A 23,843-nucleotide genomic window follows, 5' to 3' on the forward strand; every position below is an offset into this window, starting at 1 on the left:
CGCTGGTATATTGATGTTTTGGATCTAGCCTAGGGTTGGGTTCGTGAAGATGGCTTGGTCAGCGGTTTTGTGGGCTACACTGGTCTGGGGTTCATCCTGTCTTGACAACTCAGCAGAGCGGGGGTGGAGGGTTTAGTTGATGTTTGTGGTAAAGGGGCAGGCAGGTGGGGTTGGTTTGATTTGTCTTGTCTGGTGCGGTACAGTGCGGTGCTTGGTTGGTGTGGTGTTGTGTGTTGGACTTTCAGCCTTCTGGTGGGAGTGACTTTGTTTGGTCTGACTTTGTCTGGTCGTGGAAGAAGTTGACGATGACGGTGATGATGTTGGCTTGTATCTGGTTACTTTGAATGGGTTGGGAGCTTAGGAGCTGACGGGGGGGTTAGGTTCTGGCCTGGGGACTAAGTGGGTTGGGTTGATCTGATGGCTGTTTCTCTGGGAATGATCATGTGTTCTTATTTGTCGATGCAGTGTCTTGCAATTCAGTGGTGATACTGACTCCCATAGTACTAAGTTTCGTTTTCCTCCGTGGTAAACATTGATGGCTTGTTCCTGGGTGGAGCTGCAACCTACGCAACGAGTCATAGTCTTGACCTCATATTCTCTGAACGGTACAAAGTAGTATTCCGTCCACGTTCATCTAGACCGCCCATTTCCTAAACATACAATATAATATTCCGTACACGTCTAGAATACAATCAACCACCTCGATACCGATCTATTGACCCCCCCCCTTTAAAGTACCCAGTCCACTAAACAAGTAAAGTAAGAAGACAAGAAAAGAAGAGACCAGACTACTCCCTCACAGAGCAGAGTAAGTCAAACATACACAATCGAATCTCCCGCTCCCCATTCGTCACAAACTGTAGGATGAGTCCCACCAAACACAGACCAACTAAGCAGACTCAATCATCAACTGCTCCCCCTCATCCAACAAAGTCGTCACCTTAGCCAGATCGGAGATCATCTTGCGGCCGTGGCCCACCAGCAGCAGCTTCTCCGCGTTCGCCGGCAGACCCAGGTAGGTCGGCGGCTCGCGCTCGGGGAGCTTGTTGACCCAGTCGACGAAGTCGCGGATGCTGGTGCCGCCGGGCAACGTCAAACTGTCGCTGGGGCTGTCGCCAACTCCCGAAACGATCTTGTGCTCGTCCTCGAAGGCGGCCGGCGTGAGGAGGTTGGTCACCAGCGACTCCAGCTGCGCGAAGTCCCCTTGGTCGTCGACCTTGCCGCCGTACGTCTCCGTCACCAGGGTGCGGATCATCTCCCAGGGGAGCTTCTGCGGGGCGACGTTAGAGCGGCCCTGGGCCACGGTGTCGACCCAGTAGTCGATGATGTGCGCGGAGCATTCGTACTGTACGGGGTTAGTGTGTGAGCGAAAAGAAATACACGGCAACAAAACTTACATCGCTGTCGTTAAACTCCCAGAATCCCTTCCATCCCAAGTTCGGAGCATAGCGGAGTCGTTCTTGCACGACGGCATGCAAGAAGCACAGGAGCAGGTAGACACGGGCCTTCTCGACGGGCGCCTTGGAGGCGCGGGTAGACAACGAGGACAGAGAATCCTTCATGTTGGCCCGGACACCGGCGGGCTGCTCGTACATGAGAACGCGCGAGGCACGCAGCAGATTGACCGGGATCTTGGGACTGGATTCCATCGACAGGAAGAGTCGGAAATCCCTGTGCGGCTTGAGCGACTCCAGGCGTTTCTCCAGGCTCTGCAGCCAGGACGGCGCCAGGTGGACGTTCTTGACTTGGACCCAGGTGCCGGCCGCCGCGGCGTTGCTGATCGCTTTGTCGGCACTCTGCAGACCTTCGTTCGATCCCATGGCAATGTTCGCGCAGGTAGCGTCCATCCGCTCGACAAGGGCGTCGACCTTGTAGCTCGCGTCGAAGCCAGGGCTCGAGCTCAGGGAAATTGGCGTGGTGGCGTTGACCTGCTCAACAATGTCCTTCAGATCCGTGCTTCCCTCGAATAGTTCCCGACCAAAGACTGCCTCAATGAAGCGCTCCGCAGTGGGAACAAATCTGTCCATGCGGCATAGCTTCACCAGCAACAGTGACCGAAGCAGCTTGTCCAGGTTCTCCATGTTGTCATCCCACACAGCAGGGATGAAGTTCTCCGCCAGCTCCTCGCCGAGGAACTGGTCCCACTGCTCAGGAGAAATGCCGGGGAAGGTTGACTTGAAGATTGACATGTTGGAGATCTTGTTGAGCACTTCATCCTTGCGCTCAGACGCTGTAGACAGATCCACGCCCTCCATTGACTCATCAAGGATCATATCGATCAGACTCTTGTCCATCGGGTAGGGCGCAGCCTGAGCAAGGAGCATAGCGAGTGTGATCCGGTCTTTCTGGATCAACCCAAGCGAGGTACGCTGATAGGTCGTAACGAACAGGTCCCGAAGGATGATCTGAACTCGCGCAGCATGGTCCTTCTCCTGAGCAAGACGCTTGTTCTGGTACAAGACGGAGTTGAAAATATCAACAAAGAACTGCAGAGAAAACTGGTAGAAATGGTTGATATGGTGAAGCTGCTCCAGGACGGCAAAAACAGCACTGCAAGAGCGAGCAATGATGCTGTAGTTGAGGGTGATGTTCTCGACTTCCGTCATGACGCCTTCGGTCTCCAGCATCTTCTTCGAAATCTCAGCCGCCTCCTTCTTCAATGTCTCGAGCGTTTCGATGACATTGTCATCGTCCAAGATATTGCCGCGAGACTCGTTCAGCGCTTGAAGAAGTCGCTTTTCGAGTTGACGAAGATGGATCTTGAATTCTCCCTGCAATTTGACCAGATCGGTACGCCGGGCATCGACGTCGGGGCGCTCAAACTTCAGGACCTCATTTAGAGACTGCGTCTGCAAGCTGCTCTGCGTGACAGTAAAATTGACAAAGGTTGTTCGACTGCAAACATCCGGAGGGAACGAGGCAGACGGATCTCTTGTGGAGAGAAATAATTTGAACGAAGGAGAGAAATCAATCTCTTGCTTGCCAAGTTGGATAAGCACACGACCACCAGTCTTCTGGTACTCCTTATTGAGAACATGGTTCAGAATGGGGTCCAGATGCTCGGCATCCTGAATGAGAATGGGATTGCCGAAACGCAGAGCACTTTCCAATTGCTTGACAAAGGAGTCGTCCAAGAAGCTCGTAACGGTAAGTTTTCTATCCGTGCTTTCCTTCTCCAGGAACTCCGTAACACGACCAGACGGGTCAATGATGAGGGGATATCTGTTGTAGCGCTTGAGGATGATGGCGTTCTCCGTGCAAAGGTCATCAACGGGCAACGAGTGATCTTGCCAAGTGAGGCGCTCATCGGCGTTCGACAGGTACTCGGTGATGGGGTTGTGTGGCTTGAAGCCAATACCTGACTGCTGCAGCTGATTGACCCATTCGTCGATCATGGCTTTGCGGAACTGTTGATCGTAGAAACCAGCATAGGCAAGGAAGGCTGCTGCGATGAGCACATCACCAACCAGCGTGCTGATCTGCGTCTCGAACGATTTGCTTCCCTCCTCCCACCTAATGCGTTCCGACGAGAGACTGTCCAGCAAACGGACACTGCGGTCGACCTTGAATTGTACTCTTTCCATTTCTGCCTTGATAGCCTGAGTCTCGGAGATGAGTGCTGCGTATTCCTCCTTGTAAGTGGCGATACTGCTTTCAAGGTCTCTGATAGTCTTGTCGATGGTCTGGGCCTCAGCTTTGGTCTGAAGAGCTTGTTCCTCCAGCTGGTCGACTTCCTCACGGAGGGGCCCAACACGGTCCAAGATCTCAGAATAATTGACTTGTGCTTCGACCCATTGCACCAAAGGACCACAGGCCTTACTGGCGCGGTTCACTCTCTCGTAGGTGAAGTCCTCTTTGGAAAGGAATTCAGCTTGCATCTTCACCCTGAGCTGCCTCGTCATCTGCTTCTCATTGTCGTAGTTCACGATGCTTGCGATGAAATCATCTTTGCGGATGATTCCCTGAATGGTCTTCCAGCTATCGGGCCGATGGCCCAGTAGAGCGCAGACAGCTTCCAGAGCAAGCCGAACACTGGCAGGGGGATTGCCCATGGACCGGACTTCGGTCAAATGCTGACGCTTGATATTGCTGACACTCTTCTGAGCCTCCAAGACGGCCGGCTCGGCTCGAGCAAGGTCGTTCAGAACGACCTCTTTCCGGAGTGCAACCTCCTTCTCCTGCTTCTCCAAGGCTGCTTGTACTTCGAGAGAGACAGTCTTACGCTGCTCGGCCTCTCGTTGATCGGCAACCATACGCTGCAGCTTTTCATTGGCTTCCGTATCTTTCTTCTCTAGCTGCGTCTTCTTCTGGGCAAGACTGGCTCGAAGATCGCGAACCTTGTCGACCGTATCGCGCAACTTCTCAAGACCCACGTTCAAATGTCTTTGCTGCTCCTCGAGGTCCTCTCGCTTCTCATTGAAAAGCTTGACATATTGGGCGACGAAATCGAGGTAGTGGCGAGGAGTCAGATACGTAGTCCGGTCTTGTTGCTTCTGCAGGCGCTGGTTGAATCTTTGCAGCGAGTAGTGGATGTACACCATAGAGTTGACAACAGCATCCCGATGAGATGCAGGTAGGCTAAGCTCGCGATAAGCAACAGGGATGCTATCAGGGGCAACAAAGTTGGGCTTGTCCAAGTCGACCGACTGCGTGAGCTCAGAACCAACTTGGAAGAGAGCCTGGTCCGACCAGTCGCCCATCCAGTTGAGAACGCATCTGTTGAACAGCGCGGGACTTGTTGCAGCCTTGGATGACAACCCTTCCTCTGGCGGATTCATGGTAAACACGACGTGAAGGTTCTTGACGATTTGCTGCGTGAACCACTTGTACAATTCTTCCTGGCTGTCGAGCAGGAGACCTTGCCGCTGTGCGCCCTCCTTGCAAGCTGTCATCAGGGAGGAGAATTCATCACCTTCAAACAGACCCGGAACCTCGGCATTGGCAAGAAGAGTGTTCATACGTTCAAGGAATCCCGAGTCGAGGACGTTTGCTTCGTCCATGATGAAACAGATTTTTTCACCCCGGCAACCTGCGCGGCGAAGAACAGTCCGAAGGTCATCGTCGAAATCTTCGGAAGAGTACTTTCCATGCACCTTGATTTGGAATACCTTCAGACCATTCATCCAGGCTACAAAACGAGACAGCGTGGTCTTACCACTGCCGCTGACACCGATAAGAATGAGATGGCCCTGAGGCTGACGGAATACGCGGTCAATGCGCAAGGCATGCTCGAGGACATCATTGAACAGGACGAGAGGCACGTCAACTTCTTCCTCACAGAATGTCTTGAGGCGTGCCTTAACAAAGTCACGCAGGCGCTCCTGCTCAACTGGAACATAGTTCTTGGAGAGCCAGTTGGAGAACAAGATCGGGCCCTTCAATGCTTGCTCTTCGTCAATTGTGGGGAAGTTGTCAAGCGCAATACGGCGCACAGCGTCCGCAGTCCAGCTTCGTTCTTCCTCGGTAGTAAGTCGATCCTGGAAGAGACGCAATGCTTCGTGCGCCCAAATCCGAACGAGACCCTCGACAGAAAGTGTTTCAAGCGGTTTGATAGCTTCGTAAACACCACGAACCCATCTGGTAAGTTCACGCGGCGAGTAAACGTAGTGGGGTTGGATTTGAGGCGTGAACCTGGTCTGCGACTCCAGGTAGAATCGAACCATGGCCTTTGTGAGTGATTCGGAGTATCCGCGCAACAAAGGAAGAATCTTGAGGATTGCAGAGTTGAAGGTTCCATAGATCTGCATGAGGGAGATCTCTCCCGGGTAATCGACCATGATAAGAGGAGCGTGACGCAAGAAACGTTCGGCCATGGGGGTACGTCCTGCATCGGTGGGAGGGTTACAAGCGCCGACAAACTGAATGCGATCGAGAGTGACCCATGTTTTGTCTGAGGTCCTCCAGAAGCCATTTTGCTCCACAAGCTGGCGAAGGAAGGAGATTGCCCGCTGGGTTCCATATCTGTCGGGAGCAGGCAAGTTGATCTCATCACAGAAGATGACCAGCCAGCGGCCAATCTGGTTTGGAGACATGACAACACCGTTAAGAGTCTTCTTATACTCACAGTACTGCTCAAAGGTCTTGATCAAGAGATCAGGAGTAGTGGCGCTAGAGAAGTTGAGGCCGACAACCTCCATATTCGGCAGCTTTCGAAGGGCAGCGAACAGTGTCATGGTTTTACCGGAACCTGGAGGACCACACAGCAACAAAGGCTTGTGCTCCGCGAGCCAGGAGTACAGAACGTCTTCATGGCGAACAGTATCCACAGTAGGAATTACCACATCAGTTTGAGTGATGGAATGCGTGTTGATCTCCACGGAGGGCACTTGTGATTGCCAGCTTGTCCACTCAGCCTTGGGCAGAGTAATATCAAAGTCGATGATAGACGACGTTCCATCAGGTGGAAGATCAGTTGTCGTCAACGCAGACACAAATTGACCAAAGGCTTTGCGGTCTGCCAGGGGGCAGTCACCTGTGAAAGACCACACAAGCGCAAGGAGAAGCTTCTTCGAAATGTAGGCTTCGATCTGCTCAGAGTCCAAGGGGAAATCAACGTGTTGGATATTGTACTCGAGAATGTTGCGACAGGCCTTGTTGAGAAGACTAAACAGAGTGTTCAGTGCACGGATACTGGTAAACTCCATGATGTGATTGTAGTTCTTAGCTTCGTCGAGAGACTTCAAGACAAGCTCATCAGTCTGCAGCAGATGTTTGAGAATATTGGAAAGCATCTCCTGGGCATCCTGAGTTTTGATGGCAGCTTGGCCCGCGGGAGCACTGTCATCGTCCAGATCCTCGAAGGTTCGGGTCCTGAGCGACTCGACATAGTTCGAGATCATCATGGAAGGAGTAACCGTGTCGTCGTTGAACCAGACCATACCGCAACGACTGACCGTCGCCAGAGTCGCGTACTTCAAGCTTTCGACTTCAAACATGATACGAACGTTGGGTGGCAGGTTGAGACGCTCTCCGTTCGGAAGTGTCAGGAGCTTGTTGTCATCCAAGACACTGTTCAAGTTCTCTACCCATTCCGGATCGACATCACCATCGAAAACAATCCAGTGACGCTTCGCGTCTTCACCTCGAAGGTTGTCTACGATCTTTCTGAGGATACCAGTGAAGAGACCGTCGGTCCATTCTCTAGTCGTCGGATCCAAGCTACCGTATAGTGCCTCCTTGGACATGACCTTGGAGTCAATAATGTGAGAAACGCTCTCGACATTTTCGATGCGCTGAAGAGCCTGCAGCAGAGTCTTCCATGCAGCAGATTTACCGGACCCCGACTTACCCACCATCATCACACCGTGATGAATACTCTGGATCTGGAAGAGCTGCAGGGCCTTTGTAATCCACATCTCGCTGTCGACATAGTGTTGCTCGTTGGCGATTTCACGAACGGCTGCAGTGAGCTTTTCATAGTTGGCAGGCACGTATTCGACTCCTGCGAAGTCTTGCCTTTGGATATCCAGCATTCTGTCGACATCCTCACGAACCAGCTTCGGGGCAATCGTTTCGCGCAGACTCTGGACAATGATCTGCGGCTCAATGATCTCATCAGGTCCCAGATCACCACGCGAGTTGGCTATTCTGGTACGCTTGAGACCTCCTGAACTGACCAAGACACTCTTGAGGGCACGAAGACCGAAGTCGTAGTGAGCCTGCTTGGACAACTGCGAGGAACAGTGGTCGAAGAAGGGAACGGTCTGTTTCGACAGACGCTTGGCTTGCTTGAAGCCCTGGGAGAAAAGCATCACCTCCGTGATCAATTCCTTGTCTGGCTTGGACATAGCCACGCTCCGGAAGAGTTTCTTCAAGTTGTCTGGGAGGTTGGAGCGTCCCGCATATCCAGGGTTCATGGTGATGAAGATACCAGTGTTGGGGTTGACGGAGAGACGTCTACCGACCAGCTCTATCTGGGCCTTTTCGTCATCTTCACCTGTCCGAAGACCGATCTGGATATTCTGAATCTGCTGAGACACGGCCGACAGGATTCTCTCTTCGAGACGGTTGAACTCATCAAAACAACCCCAGGCACCGACCTGACAGATACCCAGGAAGATGCGACCCATGGCCTGGAAATCGAAAGTGTCGTCACAGCAGAAAACGAGAGTGAATCTTCCGAGCTGGAGACCAAGTGCTTTAACTGACTCGGTCTTTCCGGTACCGGCGGGACCATAAGGAGAACCTCCCAGTCTTTGACACAGAGCCTGGGTGAGGGTGAGGAAACAACGATCGGTAAGAGGAGTGCGGACAAGCCGTTCAGGAACACCCAGATATTCGAAACCATAGTTCAGCTTAGCATTAGCCATGTGAACATACAATCTCTGAAGGAAGTCTCCTTCAGGATGGTAGACGTAGCGCATCTGAAGGAGCCACAAGTAGTGGGTCGGTGTGGAAGCATTCATGGAGATGAGTTTAGAGATGACATCTCGCTGGTGGACGAATTCCGTGATCATGTGCTCACACTTCTTTCTGGTGATTCCATCCAACTCGCCAAGGACCGTGGCGGCCAACAGCTCCAATACTCGGACTTGAGACTCAAACAATGCGGGAAGATTGCTTCCGCCGCTCTCCAAGGATCTCTGAACAGCACCGGTCCACACAACCTGACTGGCAAGAACCACGATTTGTGCGGGATAGTTGGCCAGGAAATCATTAAAGGCAGTGTGATCAACTTCTGGGGCATTGTAGAGCGGTTCAAATTGTTCCACCGCTTCCGCCAGAAGCTCGGCAAGGGTCAGCTTCATGTTGCTCTCAATAGCACTGAGCCAGTCGTTGATCCGAGGCGTCTTGACCAGGTTGATCTCCTTCTTGAGTCGAACCTCCTCACCTTCCTTGGAGGTAAAGCCAATGATGTTGTTATCATCGTCCATCAGAACACCCGAGAGACCAGCGAACATCTTCTTGAAATGTTTCGCGACGCGGAAAATGTCGTTGGAGTTACCAATGATCTCAAGCAGATCCTCATCACCAACGAAGTAGAAACGAGGGAATGACACACGCTCCCGCTCGAGATACTCTCCCAGAGCCTTTTGGATCTTGTTCAGCAGCTCGGCCAAACGCTCGAGAGACTTTTGTACTCCATTGATAGCGAGTACATCCAGCACGAAGGGCGACTTGTAGACCTTCTTCATGACGGCGAAGAATTCAGAGTTGATGTTCTGGAAGCGACTAGATTCAAGTGGCAGGAGGTGCTTGATATCTGCATTACCAGTAAAAACTCCTTCAAGGTAAACCCACTGTCTCTGAACATCAATCCAGACGTCGAAAAGAACATGAACTCTGTTAAGCTTGTCCTCCCAAGAGGAAGCTTCCTCCTCAAATTCCTTGTAGTAAGGAGAATGCTTCATTGCCTGGAGAGAGTTCAAATTCTCGCTACATTTGGCAAACAAGTCGTCGAAGCCACGAATGAGACGGCATTTGTTCTGATAGTTGACAAGGTCGAGGGAGTAGTTCTGCCATGTTTCACGGACCGACTTCAGGAACTCTTCGAGGGCCATCTCACCCTGTGCTTGGGCAATGATATTACGGATTATTGTCTCGCTAACCGCAAGCTGAAGATCCCAAACGTCTCCGAGGGTCAGGGAAACGAGTGAGAACCTCTTGCCGGGTTTCAATGCCTTGTAGATCTTGTGCCAATGTCTCTCGCGAACGGCCTCAGATTTCATGTCCGAGAGCAAGGGGTTCACTTTGAGAAGCTGGCGAAGCACATTCTGGATGTGTTCGAAGGCTGCGTATTGGCGCATGCGACTAGGCATCTCCTTTGTCATCTTGATCAATCCATCAATGGATTGACGAAGTTTTCTCGGCTGAATACTAGTCCAGAGCATGTCCCTCAGGTCGTTAAGGCTCTTCCAGATGGTCGACAGAGCTGCCCAGACAGACATGAAATCCTGCACCTCTTCCAAAATGGCGGGTAACGCAGACTCTACGCCCGCTGGAAGGTCGAGAGCCTCCTTCGCTTTCGAAACCATCTCATACTCGGACTGCAGAGACTCGAGACGAGACTGGAACGAGCTCAGTGTGCGAGACGCTTCTTCGGGCGGAATTGTACCGGACACGGGCTTCTCTTCGTTCCACTGGCTGATGACTTCCGTGATCTTGTCGCCAATGACCTTGTCTTCGGCCGCAATCTTCGCACGCAGTCCTTCGGTTTGGTCCTGGACGATCTTGCTCTTCCGCGCAAGGAGCTCGTTCAAGGCTGCCCATTCACCATCAACGTTTTCAACGTGAAGCCAATCGCTGGGGAACTGATAGCGCTGACGAGCAAGTGTGGCTTGACCTTGACGGAAAAGATCGACCTCTGGTTCCCAAACCTTGGCTTTGCGCTTGCACTGCTGAACAATTGTAATGAAAGAGACAGCGTGGGCCGTAGAGGCTGCCTCCAAAGTTTGTCCTTCCAGGTCCCTGCGAGCAGCAGCGATCTCAGAATGAATCTCCCTCATTCGGCCTCCAAGCTTAGATCCAAACTTGAGCAGGATCTCATGCTGCCATTGATCATACTTGGAATTCACTCGCGTCTGGACTTGTTCGTAGTCAATCTTAATGTTGCCGAATGACCGGCTCACTTCCGAGGTATCGAAGGTAGCACGGCTCTTTCGAATCTCTTGGAGGAGTTGCAACCATTGAGACAGGTCATCACCAAGGATGTCATAGACTTGTTCTGACTGCAAGTCCCAGAGGGACTGGAATTGCAGCCATTTTTCCACGTACGCCGAAACATCCTTCAGTCTCGACTCAATAGCATTGTAGACCTGGTTCAATTCATTGGTGCAGTGTTGGGGAAGAGTAGCGAAGCATGCCTCAGAGAGCTGAATCTTCTGCACATCGATTGAAATCTGGTATCTAGACGACTTAATCTTCTCAAGATTGCAGATGACACCAAGCCAGTTGTCAAAATGAGCGAACCAGCTGGCGCGGGCATACTGCAGAGGTGGGTCAAGGTGGAGAACCTGGTTGCGCATGGAGATCTCGTGTACGAGGCCGGGGAACTCGATGCTGTACAAAGAAGCTTCGTTCTCACCGGTCTGTACTCTACTGGAGATTTGCATGGTGTGATGACTGTCCGTTGCGTCCTGGAAAGAGAGAATCCATTCGCGTATGGCGCGATGAAGGCGCTCGCGCAGAATCAATTCAATCTTGTGGTTCAGATTGGCGACCCAGTATCCCAGGTTCACATAGTTCTCTAAGTTCAGCTTGTCGACTGCGACCTGAATAGCATCTAGGCGTTGTCTAAACGCAGTAGCATCATAAGGGCAGGTCTTCAGCTCATGAATTGCCTTCTGGATAATTTCATTGATCGAAGCCAGGACCGCTGTCTTGGACTGAAGTACGGATGCTGATCCAGCGAACTCACGGACGAACTGAACATGCTTGCTTTCTCCCCTGGTTGGGATGGCCGTCTCAATGGCTCCGTTAGCCAACGCAGACTGTTTAACATGGAGCTCATATGAGTGGACAAACGATTCCCATCGTAGGGGAACACCCTTGATGATCATGGTTTGAGCGTCGTTCACGTATCCATTCAACAGGATTGCAACATCGGTCATGGTCATAATCGAGCGATTTGTTTGTAGCAGGGTGCGGACACTCTCCATCAGGCTAATGGCATACGGGTAGACGCGCTTGGCTTCTTTGGAAATGTTGCTGACCGCATGGGGAACTTGGAAATTAAGCCAGATAAGGTTTCTTACTTCCTTAAACAAGGCAATGATCTGGGCATCAAAATTGACAGTAAGTTCCAGCGTGTTTCCAGCAGCACGGTTGCGCACAATGTTGAACAGGCGGCCGGAAATGGTGATGTGCCGCCGTTGTACATCGTGGAGCCAAGACTCAAAGACCGGGCGCGTATCCAGTTTCTTGCGGAACAGATTACTCTCAGCCTGGAGCTTCTGCCCCTCAGAATGAAGGTGCCAATCTTCTCCAAGCACGTTCTCAACTTTGCGCATGTATCCGTCTAATTGACGCTCAATCTGCCGCGCCCAAACAATGGCACCGGCAACAGGGGGCATATCGCGCAATTGCGCCATTGCATGTGCTTCTGAGTGACCATATTGTTGCTTGAAACGCTCATGCAAGGATGAGATATCTTGCTTGACGTTTTCAATGAGTTGAGTCTGGTACTCGCCGATAGCACCCCGGATTTTAGGGCGGACGAGAAGAGCATTAAATTTGGAGAAGACACGGAACATCTCATTGGCGTTCTTTGCAGTTGCCAGACGGTCTCGAAGACGGGCTATGATAGAGTTCTCGACACGGGACGTACGCTCATTGTAAGCGATCTCTTCTTTAATCCACTGCTGGGTGCCAGAAGGAGAGACATCCAACACGTCAACATTCTTCAGGGCTGCGTAAGCTTGAGCGACTTCTTCAACAGCGTCAACGTCGCCAATCTCCTCGACAATGACGGCTCCATCAGAACCAGCTCCGGCAACCGCATCCCCAGCAGAAGTTGTCTTTGGACCGAGGACGTTCACGATTGTGCGTTGAAGCTGCTCATGATTGACTCTGAAGGTATTAATATACTTCAATCGTTCTTGGGTCTTCTCGTGGCGCGCGGCGATCTTGATCGGAATGAACTTCTCATTGCGGCGTCGAGTAGACTCACGAGCGACATTGGTGAACTCTTTCAAATTTTCATCCCAGGTTCGCCAGATGGCGCCGGCTGTCTTCATCAACGATCGGAACTCACGGTAATCGAGATGGAGTATAGTAGGGCCGTGTAGAAGGGAATGGATCACGTTGTCAAGGTCTCCAGAGATAGCTTCCACCAAGGAAAGTGCGCGCTTAATGGGATAGGGGCAGATCTTCAACTTCTTGTTCAGATGGTTGAAGATCAAGTTCAGGGATTCCTGGACTTTCTGCAACGTGGTTGCGGACAGCAACTCATCCAGGGGAAAGTCCCGCATAAGCTGGTTGTATTTCTGAACCAAATCGGTTGCCTCGCGCAAGCCCGTGTCCGCGACGAAGCTGAGAGTCGCTTGATAACGTTTCGCATGGCGCAAGATGTCCATCGTCAACTGAACGCCGTCGCCGCGCAGTTGAGCTTCGATACCTTCGAGAGCAGTTTCCATCGACAGCCAGAAGCTGATCTCTTGAGCTGCGGACCCGCTATCGGCATCACGAGACATCTTGGTGATGGTCTGAATCGACCGAATCCAGCCGTTGACATTGTTCTGGATACTGTTGATGAAAGCGCTGCTCTCCAGTATCGTCGGGCTGATCAGCTCCACCGACGGCCTGACTCCGCGCTTTTCTGCCTCGAGCAGCGCCCCCTGGACCACCTCATGAAGCGGCAGATTCAAGGCGGGGATCTCGACATTCTGCTGTAAATGCTGAAACGCGAGTTCCAGCTCCGCGAATTTCTTCTTGGTGCCAGGGACCCCAGTCTTCACCTCTGTATCCGTCCGGGGCTTTGCTCCACTAGCGACGTCCTGGGTGCGGCTATGAGCTTCGAAGTAAGGGCTGAGCGCGTGGCGGAGCAGCAGGTGTAGGATCTCGTAGGGTGAAAGGGCGTTGCTCTGCTGAGTCGGATCGGTACTCAAGGAAGCGACACCCGGAAGGTTGAGCACCTGGATCTGCGACGAGATGGGGAGCGAGGGATCGATGGCCGAGGGCCGCTTGATGAAGGCGACGGAGGCGACGGTTGTCGGGGCGGACGAGATTTCTGCGGCGAGGCTGTACACGTACTGGCTTGACGATTCTGCACAATTTGAAGATAATGGATTAGCTGGAATTGATCGCAAAAGCAGCATGGTGTCTGCCCCAGGAGGAGTAGGTACCCTCGTCAATGTCGGCCCCGTTGGCCTCTCCAGCGGCCACCAGGTCCTTCTGCACATAGAGAGCGACCTGCGACTCTGAGGCAAACCGGGTGCAGCGCTGCACAGTCTCATTGTATTTGGCCTCGGATAGCAAGCTGCCGGTGCTTTCCAGCTCAGTTCTCAGAGCGCCGAGAGTCACCTCCAACACACCGATCAAATACTGAATGACAGCACTTGGATCCACCAAAGCTGTCGTCTGCGCCGATGGCGGGGCCCCGTTTGAGACCTCCGCACTGGCAACCTCCATATCTGTAACGCCTTATGTACAACGATGCGCGAATGTCATAGAGTTTGTAGGATGGGTTTCGTTCTTGTTGTTAGATTCGGGAGAAAGAGGAGCCGGGGGGGGGGGGAGCGGAGCGGGAGAAGATGCGGATTTGTTGACACCAGAAAGTCGCGGTATCGGTTCGGGTGCGCGGAATCAAACTAAGCTCTAGGTATAACCAGTCGGAACTTGGAAGACCACGGCAGAAAAGAGAGCGATCGAATGAATGAAGCGAGCTGAAAGTGAGGAAATGAAATGAGAAGCTGTATGTTCAGGGGTTCATAAAAGGGCTTTGTAGGTAGTATGATAACACCAAAGATCTTCCGATCGGGCTTTCAGTTTAGTTGTGGTTCCAGGCACTTTTTTTCCCAACCAGCGGACGCGGGTTGGAGAACAACAGACCGTCAGTCAGTCAGTCAGGGGGCATGCCTGCCACCTTCCCTGTTTAAGACTAGCCGCTCCGTGCCCCAGCTCTTGCCTACCACGGATCTGCACGCCCAGTCTAGACTGCCTACGGAGTACACCACCACATCTATAATCATAGATCTTGACAGCCACATCAACTATTCATTCAACATTTTGTCGACTGATTTGACTTCATAAAGCACATCATCTCTCATATCGCTGTCCCGATTTCCTGGTCCGCCGCATCACACACCACCCGACAATCGCAATTATATTTCTTGCGGAACTCCAACCGCGTCATTCCCCCCAGAGCCGCCAATGCCCTCTCGCTGGCCTTGACTTTGGCGTAGCGACTAGACGACGACATACCCTCGGCAATGACCACATCATGCACAAAGACTGCTGCCAGCACACTTGCTTGAGTCCCATCGGCGCCGGGCAGCTCTCCAGCTTTCAGGCAGTAGTTCAAGCAACCATACTCATTTCCGAGTCGGTTATGGAGGAACGTCTAGCCGAGGTCAGTCATCACCTCAAATTAACAAGCAAGGAAGTGGCTCCTACGGTTGGATGCTTGTTAGCAAATGTGTCGTAGATGGCCATGTCCTCGAAATAGGGCTGGATAAAGCGACGGAAGAAGTCTTCAACCACCTCGAAGTCAAAGCTCGAGTCAACGAAGATGGCTCCCAAGTAGGCCTCCACCATATCCGGCAAGCACTAGACAGTCAAATTAGCCTGGTTCGGTACATCTGGATTAGACATCTCCCTACCTTCGGAGGATCGTTAGCATCAACCCAGTAATCTACTGCACCTTTGCTATCACTCTCCGCAATCTGAATTGCTTGCGCATAAAGAGTGATTTGTGACTGTAAAGGGTTGCTAAAATGTTTCAAGTGCGTGTGAAGGCCCAGCTTAACCGCTAAGGCACCGAGGTACTTGTTAGACACCATCGCCATCTGCAGCTCAATTGTCAATAATGTTCTTGCCAGTTCCATGGCGGTCAGTCGCCTACCTTGTGCTCGGTGAGCCATTGAGGATCTCGATCTGGGAAACGGTGGAATATGTTCTCGACACAGACCATGTCAAGCAAAGCGTCTCCAAGAAACTCCAGTCGCTGGTAGCAGGGAACCTTAGCCCAAGCGGAGGGCAGGGAAGGGTGTGTGAACGCAGATCGCAAGAGCCGGGGATACTTGAAACTGTAACCGAGCTTCTCCTCGACCTGTCGGACCAAATCAAGCTCGAAACCATCAGGGGTCTGGACTTGATATCTAGGCATGCTGTATAGACTCTGGTAATCCCTCCAGGAGGTAACTTTGTGGCTCGCATCGTCTACTAGAGCAGTCACTGCTTTTACTGCCATGTCAAATCGATGCCGGGGTCCCCCGGTGAGCAGAGATGCTCCGATCAACGCCTCACAGACATCGGCGATGGTCTTCTCTCCGAGTGCATGTTTACTTTCCGAGCTCATCTGCTTGCTGTGGTCCTTTCCCCGCAAGAGGCTCAAGCCATCAGGATACCATGTGTGTCTTTAGTAGTTGTTAGTGAATTATGTCCATTTAATATGTCTAGGGGCTTCATACCGAGAGAAACCTTGAGTCCTAATATACTTGTAGAGTTCCTTCTGTACCGCAGTGTTGAATAAGTTCCTGTTACAGACAAGACACATTCGGCTGACATGGTAGTCGAATTCGTCATCGTCTGGGTTTTGTGAGAAAAGAGCAATGGAGGTAGCCATCTTGAGAAAGCAGTCCCCAAGAAACTCGAGACGCTCGTAGTTTTTCCCCATACCCCGTTGCACGTGAAGTTGCTGGGCTCGATGCTCCTCTGTGTTATCAGAATCCTTGGTTAAAGCCTCGAGTGCAAACTCAAGCTTGATCGTAAGATCCAACCCGGCGCAAGCTTCCAGGGTTATCAGATACGAGTTCATCCTGGATATAATGGCAGGAAAAGCCAGACATGAGGCTGCTACAGAAGCAGGAATCTTGTTATGGTCAGTTCAGAAAGCAGCTGAGAACGGGGCAGAAGAATTCACGAACAGCGGAGATCTTAAGTGGCTCTACGCAAATATAACACCTCGTTTCGACGTCTCTTTCTGCGTCCGTCATTTTATCCAACAGGTTTCTGCGAAGGCGAACTAACTCCGCTTTCAAGACAGGCTGGTTCCAATCGCAACCCGAGAGAAATTTGGCACGCGAGTTCTTCGAAAGACTAGTGCTGTAATTCATGATATCGTTCATGTACCTGCGCCGTGCCACGAAAGGAGGTGGGGGATCTGAGGGGTGTAGAGTTTTCTCAACCGCAAGAGTGAAGTATCTGCACGCTCCGTTCCAGTTATCGAAGACCAGGCGATCGAGCAGATAATTGGGATTTGCGTTGCTTGGAACCGGCAAAGTCTCGTTCTTATACACATGGATCACGGTCTTCCAATCAATCAAGTCCCTGGGGTTGGTGTCTCGATCTGGAATTACTTGTATATGTGTCGGTCCTAGCCAATATGTCATCCTCTCGGGTTGGTAATCATAGGTCTTGTGAAAGATATCACCGAACACTCGAAGGAAAAATGTCGTCAAATATTGCAGCTCCATCTTTGAGATTGTTAGCTGTTCTTTCAAAGGAGCCAGATGCACAATCGTCTCTATATCCTCATCGAGATAGATGGGAAATGCTGGAAACTCGGGAAGGGGGTTCCTAGTTAGCAATAAGAGACTTGCATGTTGTCTTGTCAGCGGACCAGAAGGTTCCAACAGGACTACAGTGATGTAAAGACTACTTGGACGCTCGCCTCTTTTGTCTTCCCAGAATGACGGTTTGACTATCATGTCGTACTGGCTAGTCTGCTTGGAGGTTATGGCAAGCTTGGCATTCCTCATCGCAGGCAAGCGACGGTGGAACATTGACTTGAAGTGATTGTCGAGCAACCCAGCTTTGCGTAGCCGTATGCAGGTATCAAATGCTGCAGACTGCATTGCTCTCGATTTTCGGATCTCCGGGCTCCCAGTGAGCCCTACCACTGGCGACTTCTCAGGCAGAATAACCTCGCAAACAAAGGCATTGTTGACAGGAAGTACCACATAGTGCACTTTCGCGTCTTGCTCTTTCTCATATTGCTTGAATGGTTGCTACGTCAGCACAATGTCATTCTATCACATGGATCGCATTTACCAGAGAGCTAGCATAGCGAGCGAGTATGGCAATGGCGGAGTGATAGGTCAACTTGGCACCAGATGCTTGGATGGTGAAAGTCCGCTTGCCGGCTTCTTTCTCCAAAACCTTTTCTAGGTCATCGTTTCCATGCAACAATCTGTTCTCAGGCAGAGCTTCGCAGAATTGTTGCATTATGCTCTGTATCAGATTAGCCCGGCTCTTGTAAGCACGATGTAAACCTACCTCGGCATCTCGAACCTCCGACAGTCGGCCCTGGTGCTGCGGGTTGTACTTTTCGACCATAATTGCATACTGTAAATGACATAAGCGTTGACCTCGGCGGATCGGGAGTCATCTCTCATACCGTTGACCTGTAGTGTCGGGCACGGCCACGGCTCTGCACGTACTGAATGAGTGTCTGATAAAGATCGAACCTATGCTATAAGTCAGACCCTCTCAATGGTGGATGTGTAGTTCTGAATACCTAACAACGAGATTGCAGTCCGGGATATCGAGACCTTCTTCAGCTACCGAGGTAGCGAACTTATCTAGTCAGCATTATTGTTTCTGTAGGCAGGAGCATCCATACCAGGCAGTTGATTTCTCCTTCTCTGAACTTGATCAAGGTAAGAAATTGCTGACGAAAGGTTATGCCCATTCCTGCAACGTCACCCGATCGAACTCCAATAAGCACACCAGGTCGAAGGAAAGGGATACATAAGTTGTTGAAAAGCTCAAACAGCATCAACGCGGTGTAGCGTTTCTCTGTGAAGACAATGCACTTTGTCTGATCTGGATGCAGAAAGCGCTTCTGCAGCTCTGCACGGAGCAGCTGCACCTTAGAGCTTAGCGCTCCTGGACCGAGAGGGCTAGTGAGCTCATGTCTTTTGACAAGGTCGCTGGCCTCTCTGATTCGCAAGATTTGTGTATGTGTATCCCGGGACTCAATGAGTGAACTATTAGACTCAACCGACTTATTGATCTTCCCCTCGAGTCTGGGCAGAACGTCATCTGCTAAAGCACGTAGCCATGCTCTATCCGAGCACCAACTACCTAGTTCAGAGGTTGCCTGCCAGGCAAATTTGAAAATGCCCTCGAGACACTCGAGATCACCAAAACGCTGCTTGAGATCTTTGTACAAGGCTGTCGCTACCGGGGGCTCCAATATCGTGTATTCCCACGTTTCTTCGACTGGACGACTGACATATTGGCGCAGTAAGGTAGCCTGGGATGTTGTGGCAATAGTGCTGTCAAGCAATGTTTCGAGTCTCCTATGAGACGTTAGCAAGTGCATCTGAGAGAAAGAGGAAAGCCTGTTCATACATCGCAGCATCGACCACATCACCTTTGGTGTCCACTGGCGAAGCCGTCATCCCAAATATCCTTGGCCGTTTTGAAGGAACCTCCTTCAGGTATGTGTCACGAATAATCCTAAGCCCAGTTAGGCATTGTACTCGAGTTTTGTCATACAATGCACCCACCGTGCATACGGATGATCTTTCTTGGTATGATGAGCTTCGTCAAAGATCAAGAGATTGATCTGATCCATCCTGATGTAAGAATTGAGCAAGCACTGATGCAGGATCTCCGCCGTGCAGACAATGACCATGTTTGTCTTGAAATGCTCATCCCAGATCTCCTTGTTCCATAGATCAGTTCCCATGGCGCCGAAGAACTGACCAACGCTCTGATCAAGGTTGTGACGCAGCACTGCCGCTTGCTGAAACGCGAGAGCAACGCTATCAACCTGTAGACGTGTAAGCTTTCTCATATAACCATGGAGAGGTATACGCACCAAGAAAAAAGATATGCGATGCGGCTTGTCTTGAGCACGATCATTTAGCTCGTTCTGCAGTGTATGCCTCAGCAGCAGCACTGCGATCAAAGTCTTTCCCGAGCCTATAACTCACATGGATCAGATATGCCAGACTTGGTGAGTAGATGTCAATCTATACCAGTTTCAAGAACGGCAATCGTGTTCTGTGCTTTGGCCCTTTCGAATAGTTCCACCTGGTAGTCTCTTGGGTCCAAGGTACCAGTGGCAAGATCATGCTTGACTATCAAGTGAGCGGTCGAAAGCTGAGCATCCGGCAGATCAGGAGCCACCCTTTTGTTGGTGGCGACTGGATCGGTGACAGCGCGCTTGGACAAGCTATGCGAGTGTCAGTTACATCCAGAAATGAAGGGTAAGTGATGGAATGAACTAACAGGACGTTGAACTTGGCATTTTGGAGTCTCCGTCGTTGCGAGGCATCCATTGGGTTGATGCTTTCTTCTTCTTCATCCGAGTCAGACGAGCTGGAAGCGTTCTCGACGTCCTCTGAGGAGATTTCGACTCCACTGATTTCGTTAGTGGTGCTTGAGGTGCGATTCTTACTGTTGGAGGCAGGGATGCCCAGAAATTCGGCGCTGAGGTTTTCGACGTTTGACCCGGTCATTTTCATGCTTTGCTCTCGACTCGGAGCAGGATGATTGTGGCGGAGAGAGGGAAGTTATTCATGTCAGAGATGCAGAAAGAGGTAAAGTGAGTATTCAATGGAATGGTCAAGTCTTGCAGTGGGCTGAACCTCACATCAACAGCTGCTGCCAGTGTTACCGTGTCGTGCAGTGAATACAAACCATACAACAAACGTGCGGTCTGTTTGTAGTGGGTGAATGTCTCACACCCCGGCCGGAGACTTGTCTTCGAAAAGATACATGGGCGTTACACAACTTCGAAATGATCTTCGCCAAAGGTATCTGCTCGTTACAACTGACATTACAAGTATCTAGCCTTCGCAAATAAGCCAATAACATAGACAGGACTAGACCGGAGCAATAAGTTTAGTGTTGAATATATATACTTCCCAGCAACCGGGATGGAGCGCAAGGATCCACCCCTAAACTGATAGATGCGGGGCTTGCCGCGGGGCGGGCCCAGGAATTATTTCTTCGAGGCCATCCTCCGTATTCAGCTTCAACTCCCTCCAGCAAATCTCCCAGCACCATCCTCCGCAAGACGCAAAATCACACCCAATGGAACAACCCCAGAACCTACGCACCCTGTTCACCGAGGCGAAAGCCGAAAAGTCCGCGCTGGAAGGGCGGTTCGACAGCAACACGGATGCTTATCGCAGTGATGTCAACGCAGTCATAGCCAAGCTTGAGGAATGCCAACGATTAGTGAGCTTGCTGTCGCTGTTTAGCTCCAACGAAGCTCTCGAGGATATCTCCACCGGAGATCTACAGTACTGGCCCCATCCCTTCGACACTTGATCTGAGATTGTCTTTTGTTCACACTCCTCTTTCTCTCACTGCAGATACCTGACCGTCGAATACCTGCTCGCCGACCTCCTCCAAAGAACCTACACATCGGACCGCGAAGCCTCCCTCCGCCGTGCACTGAGCCAATACGAAAAGTTCCTCTCCCGGCTGGACGAATACGACATCCTCAGCGCCAGCGACAAGAAGCTCTACGAGCGGTACGCGGCCAACCCGTCCACCTTCTCCCTCACCCCTACCAACGATGCGGCGGTCCGGCGCGAGGTGAAGATCACCCGATTCCGGGAGGAGAAGGAATTGAAGCAGAAACTCGAGGTTAGACAGCACCACCACCACCACCACTACTAAATATTCTTGACATGAACGAGACCGCCCCGCTTACTCAATGTGACCCCCCAAAAACAGTACTTGTCCAAGAACAAAGACCGCTTGCAGAGCGATGAAGACGATGTGCGCGCATTGTACCTGGCGGAGCTGGCGCTCTACGCCCACCAGACGTTCCAGTTGCTCGACCTCCTGTCGCAGGAGTTGTCTATGTTGGCCACGATGCGCACGGCACCCCCCAACCCCACCGAGCTGTCGCAGGATGACCCCCGGAGACGCAATGGGGACGCCGAATCGGGCTACTCCGAGCGACTGGATCGCCCGATCGCCGAGCTCTTGAGAGGAGGAAGGCTCGGGCCGATATTGAGCAAGGAGGGACGGCCGATGCAGCCCTTTACATTGCTGGATCGCCGCACCCAGCTGCAGCAGGGCGTGTTCCGCTCCGGGCACAACCTGCCAACTATGACAATCGATGAATACCTCGAAGAGGAGCGAAGGCGGGGCAACGTTATCGAAGGGGGAGGCGAGGCGTCCGGGATCAAACCAGAGGTCGACGAAGACGACCACGATATCGCCGATGGAGAGACTATGAAGGCCCGGGCCTGGGATGAGTTCAAGGAAGCAAACCCCCGAGGCTCGGGAAACACTCTGAATAGAGGATGATTGTCATGAATGCTACATAGATACTGATGATTTGGTTTCTTGGTCTGGGTCTTGCCATGAGACGAGCACATATAATGAATGCATATATTTTCTCGCTAGATCTGCCATCGACGCAGATATATGCCTTATGAATCGCGTTGTTATATCATAATCTATCTAAACCTGCAACGTGCCGTTTCCTTGTATGGGTATCCGTCTTTTTCATATCCTTCATGCCTTCCGTGAAGGAGAGGACCAGCATCTCCACCACAACATCGTTGTCCATCACAACATCGTTGTACTGTACAAGACCTCATTGAGATGCCTGCTTGTTCCGCTGGATCTCTTCGAGGATCTTTCCAGCGCCCTTGGCCACCAGAGCATTGGCGACCGTGACCCCGAACTCCTCAGCAGCCTGAGGGGTATCCACAGAGCCATCCACTTCCACCTCGGAGCTCTCACTGCCATCCACGCTGACGACAACCGACCGCATCCTCAACTTGGACGAGCCATCGGCATCACGAACCCACTCCGACTCGACACCCAGGGGGGCACTGCAGCCACCCTCCAGGGTGCGCAGCAGGCTGCGCTCCGCCAAACAGGCCAGAGTCGTCTCCTGGTGACCGATGCCCGACAACATGTCGAGCACAAGCCGATCATCCTTGCGGACCTCGATCCCCAGCGCCCCCTGCCCGACGGCGTAGAGCATGCCGGCGTTCTGGGAGTCCAGATAGGCGGTGATGCGATCCTGCAGGTCCAGACGGAGCAGTCCGGCGGCCGCCAGGATCAGACAGGCGTACGGGCTATCCTCCGCGTCCAGCTTCGACAGACGAGTGCCGATGTTTCCGCGAACATCCGTAACCTTGAGATGGGGGTACCGCCGCGCCAACTGGGCTGTCCGGCGGATGGAGGAGGTGCCCACCACCGAACCCGCAGGCAGGTCGGCCAGGCTCTTGTACGGCAATCCCTGCTTGACGACCAAGACGTCGCGCGTATCTTCCCGATCCATCATCGGGCCCAGCGTGCATGAGGGCGGCAGCAGAGTGGGGACATCTACGTTGCAACAACAACAAGTATGTCAGCCCAAAAATTCCCGGAGCCTTTTCTTGTTCTTCCGTTGGGGGCCACGCCACACCACTTACCCTTGAGCGAATGCACAATGAGGTCCACATGACCGGCCATCAACAACTCCTCCAACTCCTGAGTCCACAGATTCTTGGTGGTGAAGTCCCGCAGCGCGATGGTGGTGTTCTGGTCGCCGGCGGTTTCACGCGAGTGGATCTTGAATTCATATTCGGGCCATTTGGCCTTGAGGGCGGCCTGGACCAAATCGGTTTGGAGCAGAGCGAGCTTGGACTTGCGCGTCCCAATGGTGAAGACCTTGCGGGAGGAGGGATCAGCGGCGTTTGCGCTGGCGAGCGGGGTAGAGGCCATTCCGACGGTGTTTGGGGGGGGAAATAAGAGCAGGGAAGAGGAGATTAGAAGCGGGTGGGTGAAAGAGGAGAATAGAACGGGAATGCGCTCCGAAAGGACAAACAAATAGATGGGGTCAATTAAGGATTGAGGGGGGGGGTCAGAGGTAGTGGCAATAGAAAGCGTGCTGTCAAGTAACTTAATGGTTAAAGTTGGATCTCCGGCTCGAGCACATTTTCCTCCGGGTATTTTTTGCGGGTTCTGTTTTGTCATACGACCCGGCTGGACTGTCCGGTCCGGGGCAAAGATAGTGGGATATTGTAATCTTACAGCGGTAATCTTACAACTGGGGCCCTTTTTGCCTCTTCGCGATAGAGAGCATCACGATAAGCGATCCTACTGTTCAATACACGTCATGGTGAGTGTGGACTAACTTAGTATCCTCAGTAGTACTCCGTACTCATAATTGCGACCATCTTGATCGACAATGTACTCTTATCAGATCGAACCCAAAGGGGATAGAAGCTGGTGGAAGAGCAAGGAGCAAGTGAGACAAGAGGAGAATCCCCCAG

At 52.0% G+C, this 23,843-nt stretch overlaps 4 protein-coding genes across 4 annotated transcripts; 1 reads left to right on the forward strand and 3 right to left on the reverse strand.

Annotated features, from left to right (window-relative positions):
• Positions 1-627: 627 nt before the first annotated feature.
• Positions 628-14,170, reverse strand: BO72DRAFT_525562 (dynein heavy chain). The gene is made up of 3 exons (XM_040949967.1): positions 13,782-14,170; positions 1,398-13,702; positions 628-1,345 (listed from the first exon to the last, which is right to left on the reverse strand). Exons 1-3 carry the CDS (start codon positions 14,065-14,067, stop codon positions 890-892), a joined length of 13,047 nt encoding a protein of 4,348 aa, XP_040803882.1. The 5' UTR covers positions 14,068-14,170; the 3' UTR covers positions 628-889.
• Positions 14,171-14,701: 531 nt separating this feature from the next.
• On the reverse strand, positions 14,702-20,069 carry BO72DRAFT_423796 (putative RNA helicase/RNAse III; the record flags this gene model as incomplete). The annotated part of the gene is made up of 16 exons (XM_040942852.1): positions 14,702-14,998; positions 15,052-15,204; positions 15,258-15,443; positions 15,500-16,013; positions 16,068-16,468; positions 16,524-17,594; positions 17,650-17,829; positions 17,875-17,943; positions 17,996-18,065; positions 18,116-18,174; positions 18,221-18,902; positions 18,955-19,062; positions 19,113-19,378; positions 19,427-19,530; positions 19,587-19,783; positions 19,840-20,069. The coding sequence occupies 16 exons, from the start codon at positions 20,067-20,069 to the stop codon at positions 14,702-14,704; spliced, it is 4,587 nt and encodes a 1,528-aa protein (XP_040803883.1).
• A 529-nt stretch (positions 20,070-20,598) lies between these two features.
• Positions 20,599-21,879, forward strand: BO72DRAFT_423800 (IGBP1/TAP42 family protein; the record flags this gene model as incomplete). Its single annotated transcript, XM_040942853.1, has 3 exons — positions 20,599-20,858; positions 20,931-21,207; positions 21,298-21,879. Exons 1-3 carry the CDS (start codon positions 20,647-20,649, stop codon positions 21,877-21,879), a joined length of 1,071 nt encoding a protein of 356 aa, XP_040803884.1. The 5' UTR covers positions 20,599-20,646.
• Positions 21,880-22,171: 292 nt separating this feature from the next.
• On the reverse strand, positions 22,172-23,292 carry BO72DRAFT_466513 (porphobilinogen deaminase; the record flags this gene model as incomplete). Its single annotated transcript, XM_040946772.1, has 2 exons — positions 22,172-22,911; positions 23,001-23,292. The coding sequence occupies 2 exons, from the start codon at positions 23,290-23,292 to the stop codon at positions 22,172-22,174; spliced, it is 1,032 nt and encodes a 343-aa protein (XP_040803885.1).
• Between the last annotated feature and the right edge of the window lie 551 nt (positions 23,293-23,843).

Source organism: Aspergillus fijiensis (genome assembly GCF_003184825.1).
Source record: "Aspergillus fijiensis CBS 313.89 unplaced genomic scaffold BO72scaffold_11, whole genome shotgun sequence".
In the NCBI taxonomy this organism is placed as follows: Eukaryota; Fungi; Ascomycota; class Eurotiomycetes; order Eurotiales; family Aspergillaceae; genus Aspergillus; species Aspergillus fijiensis.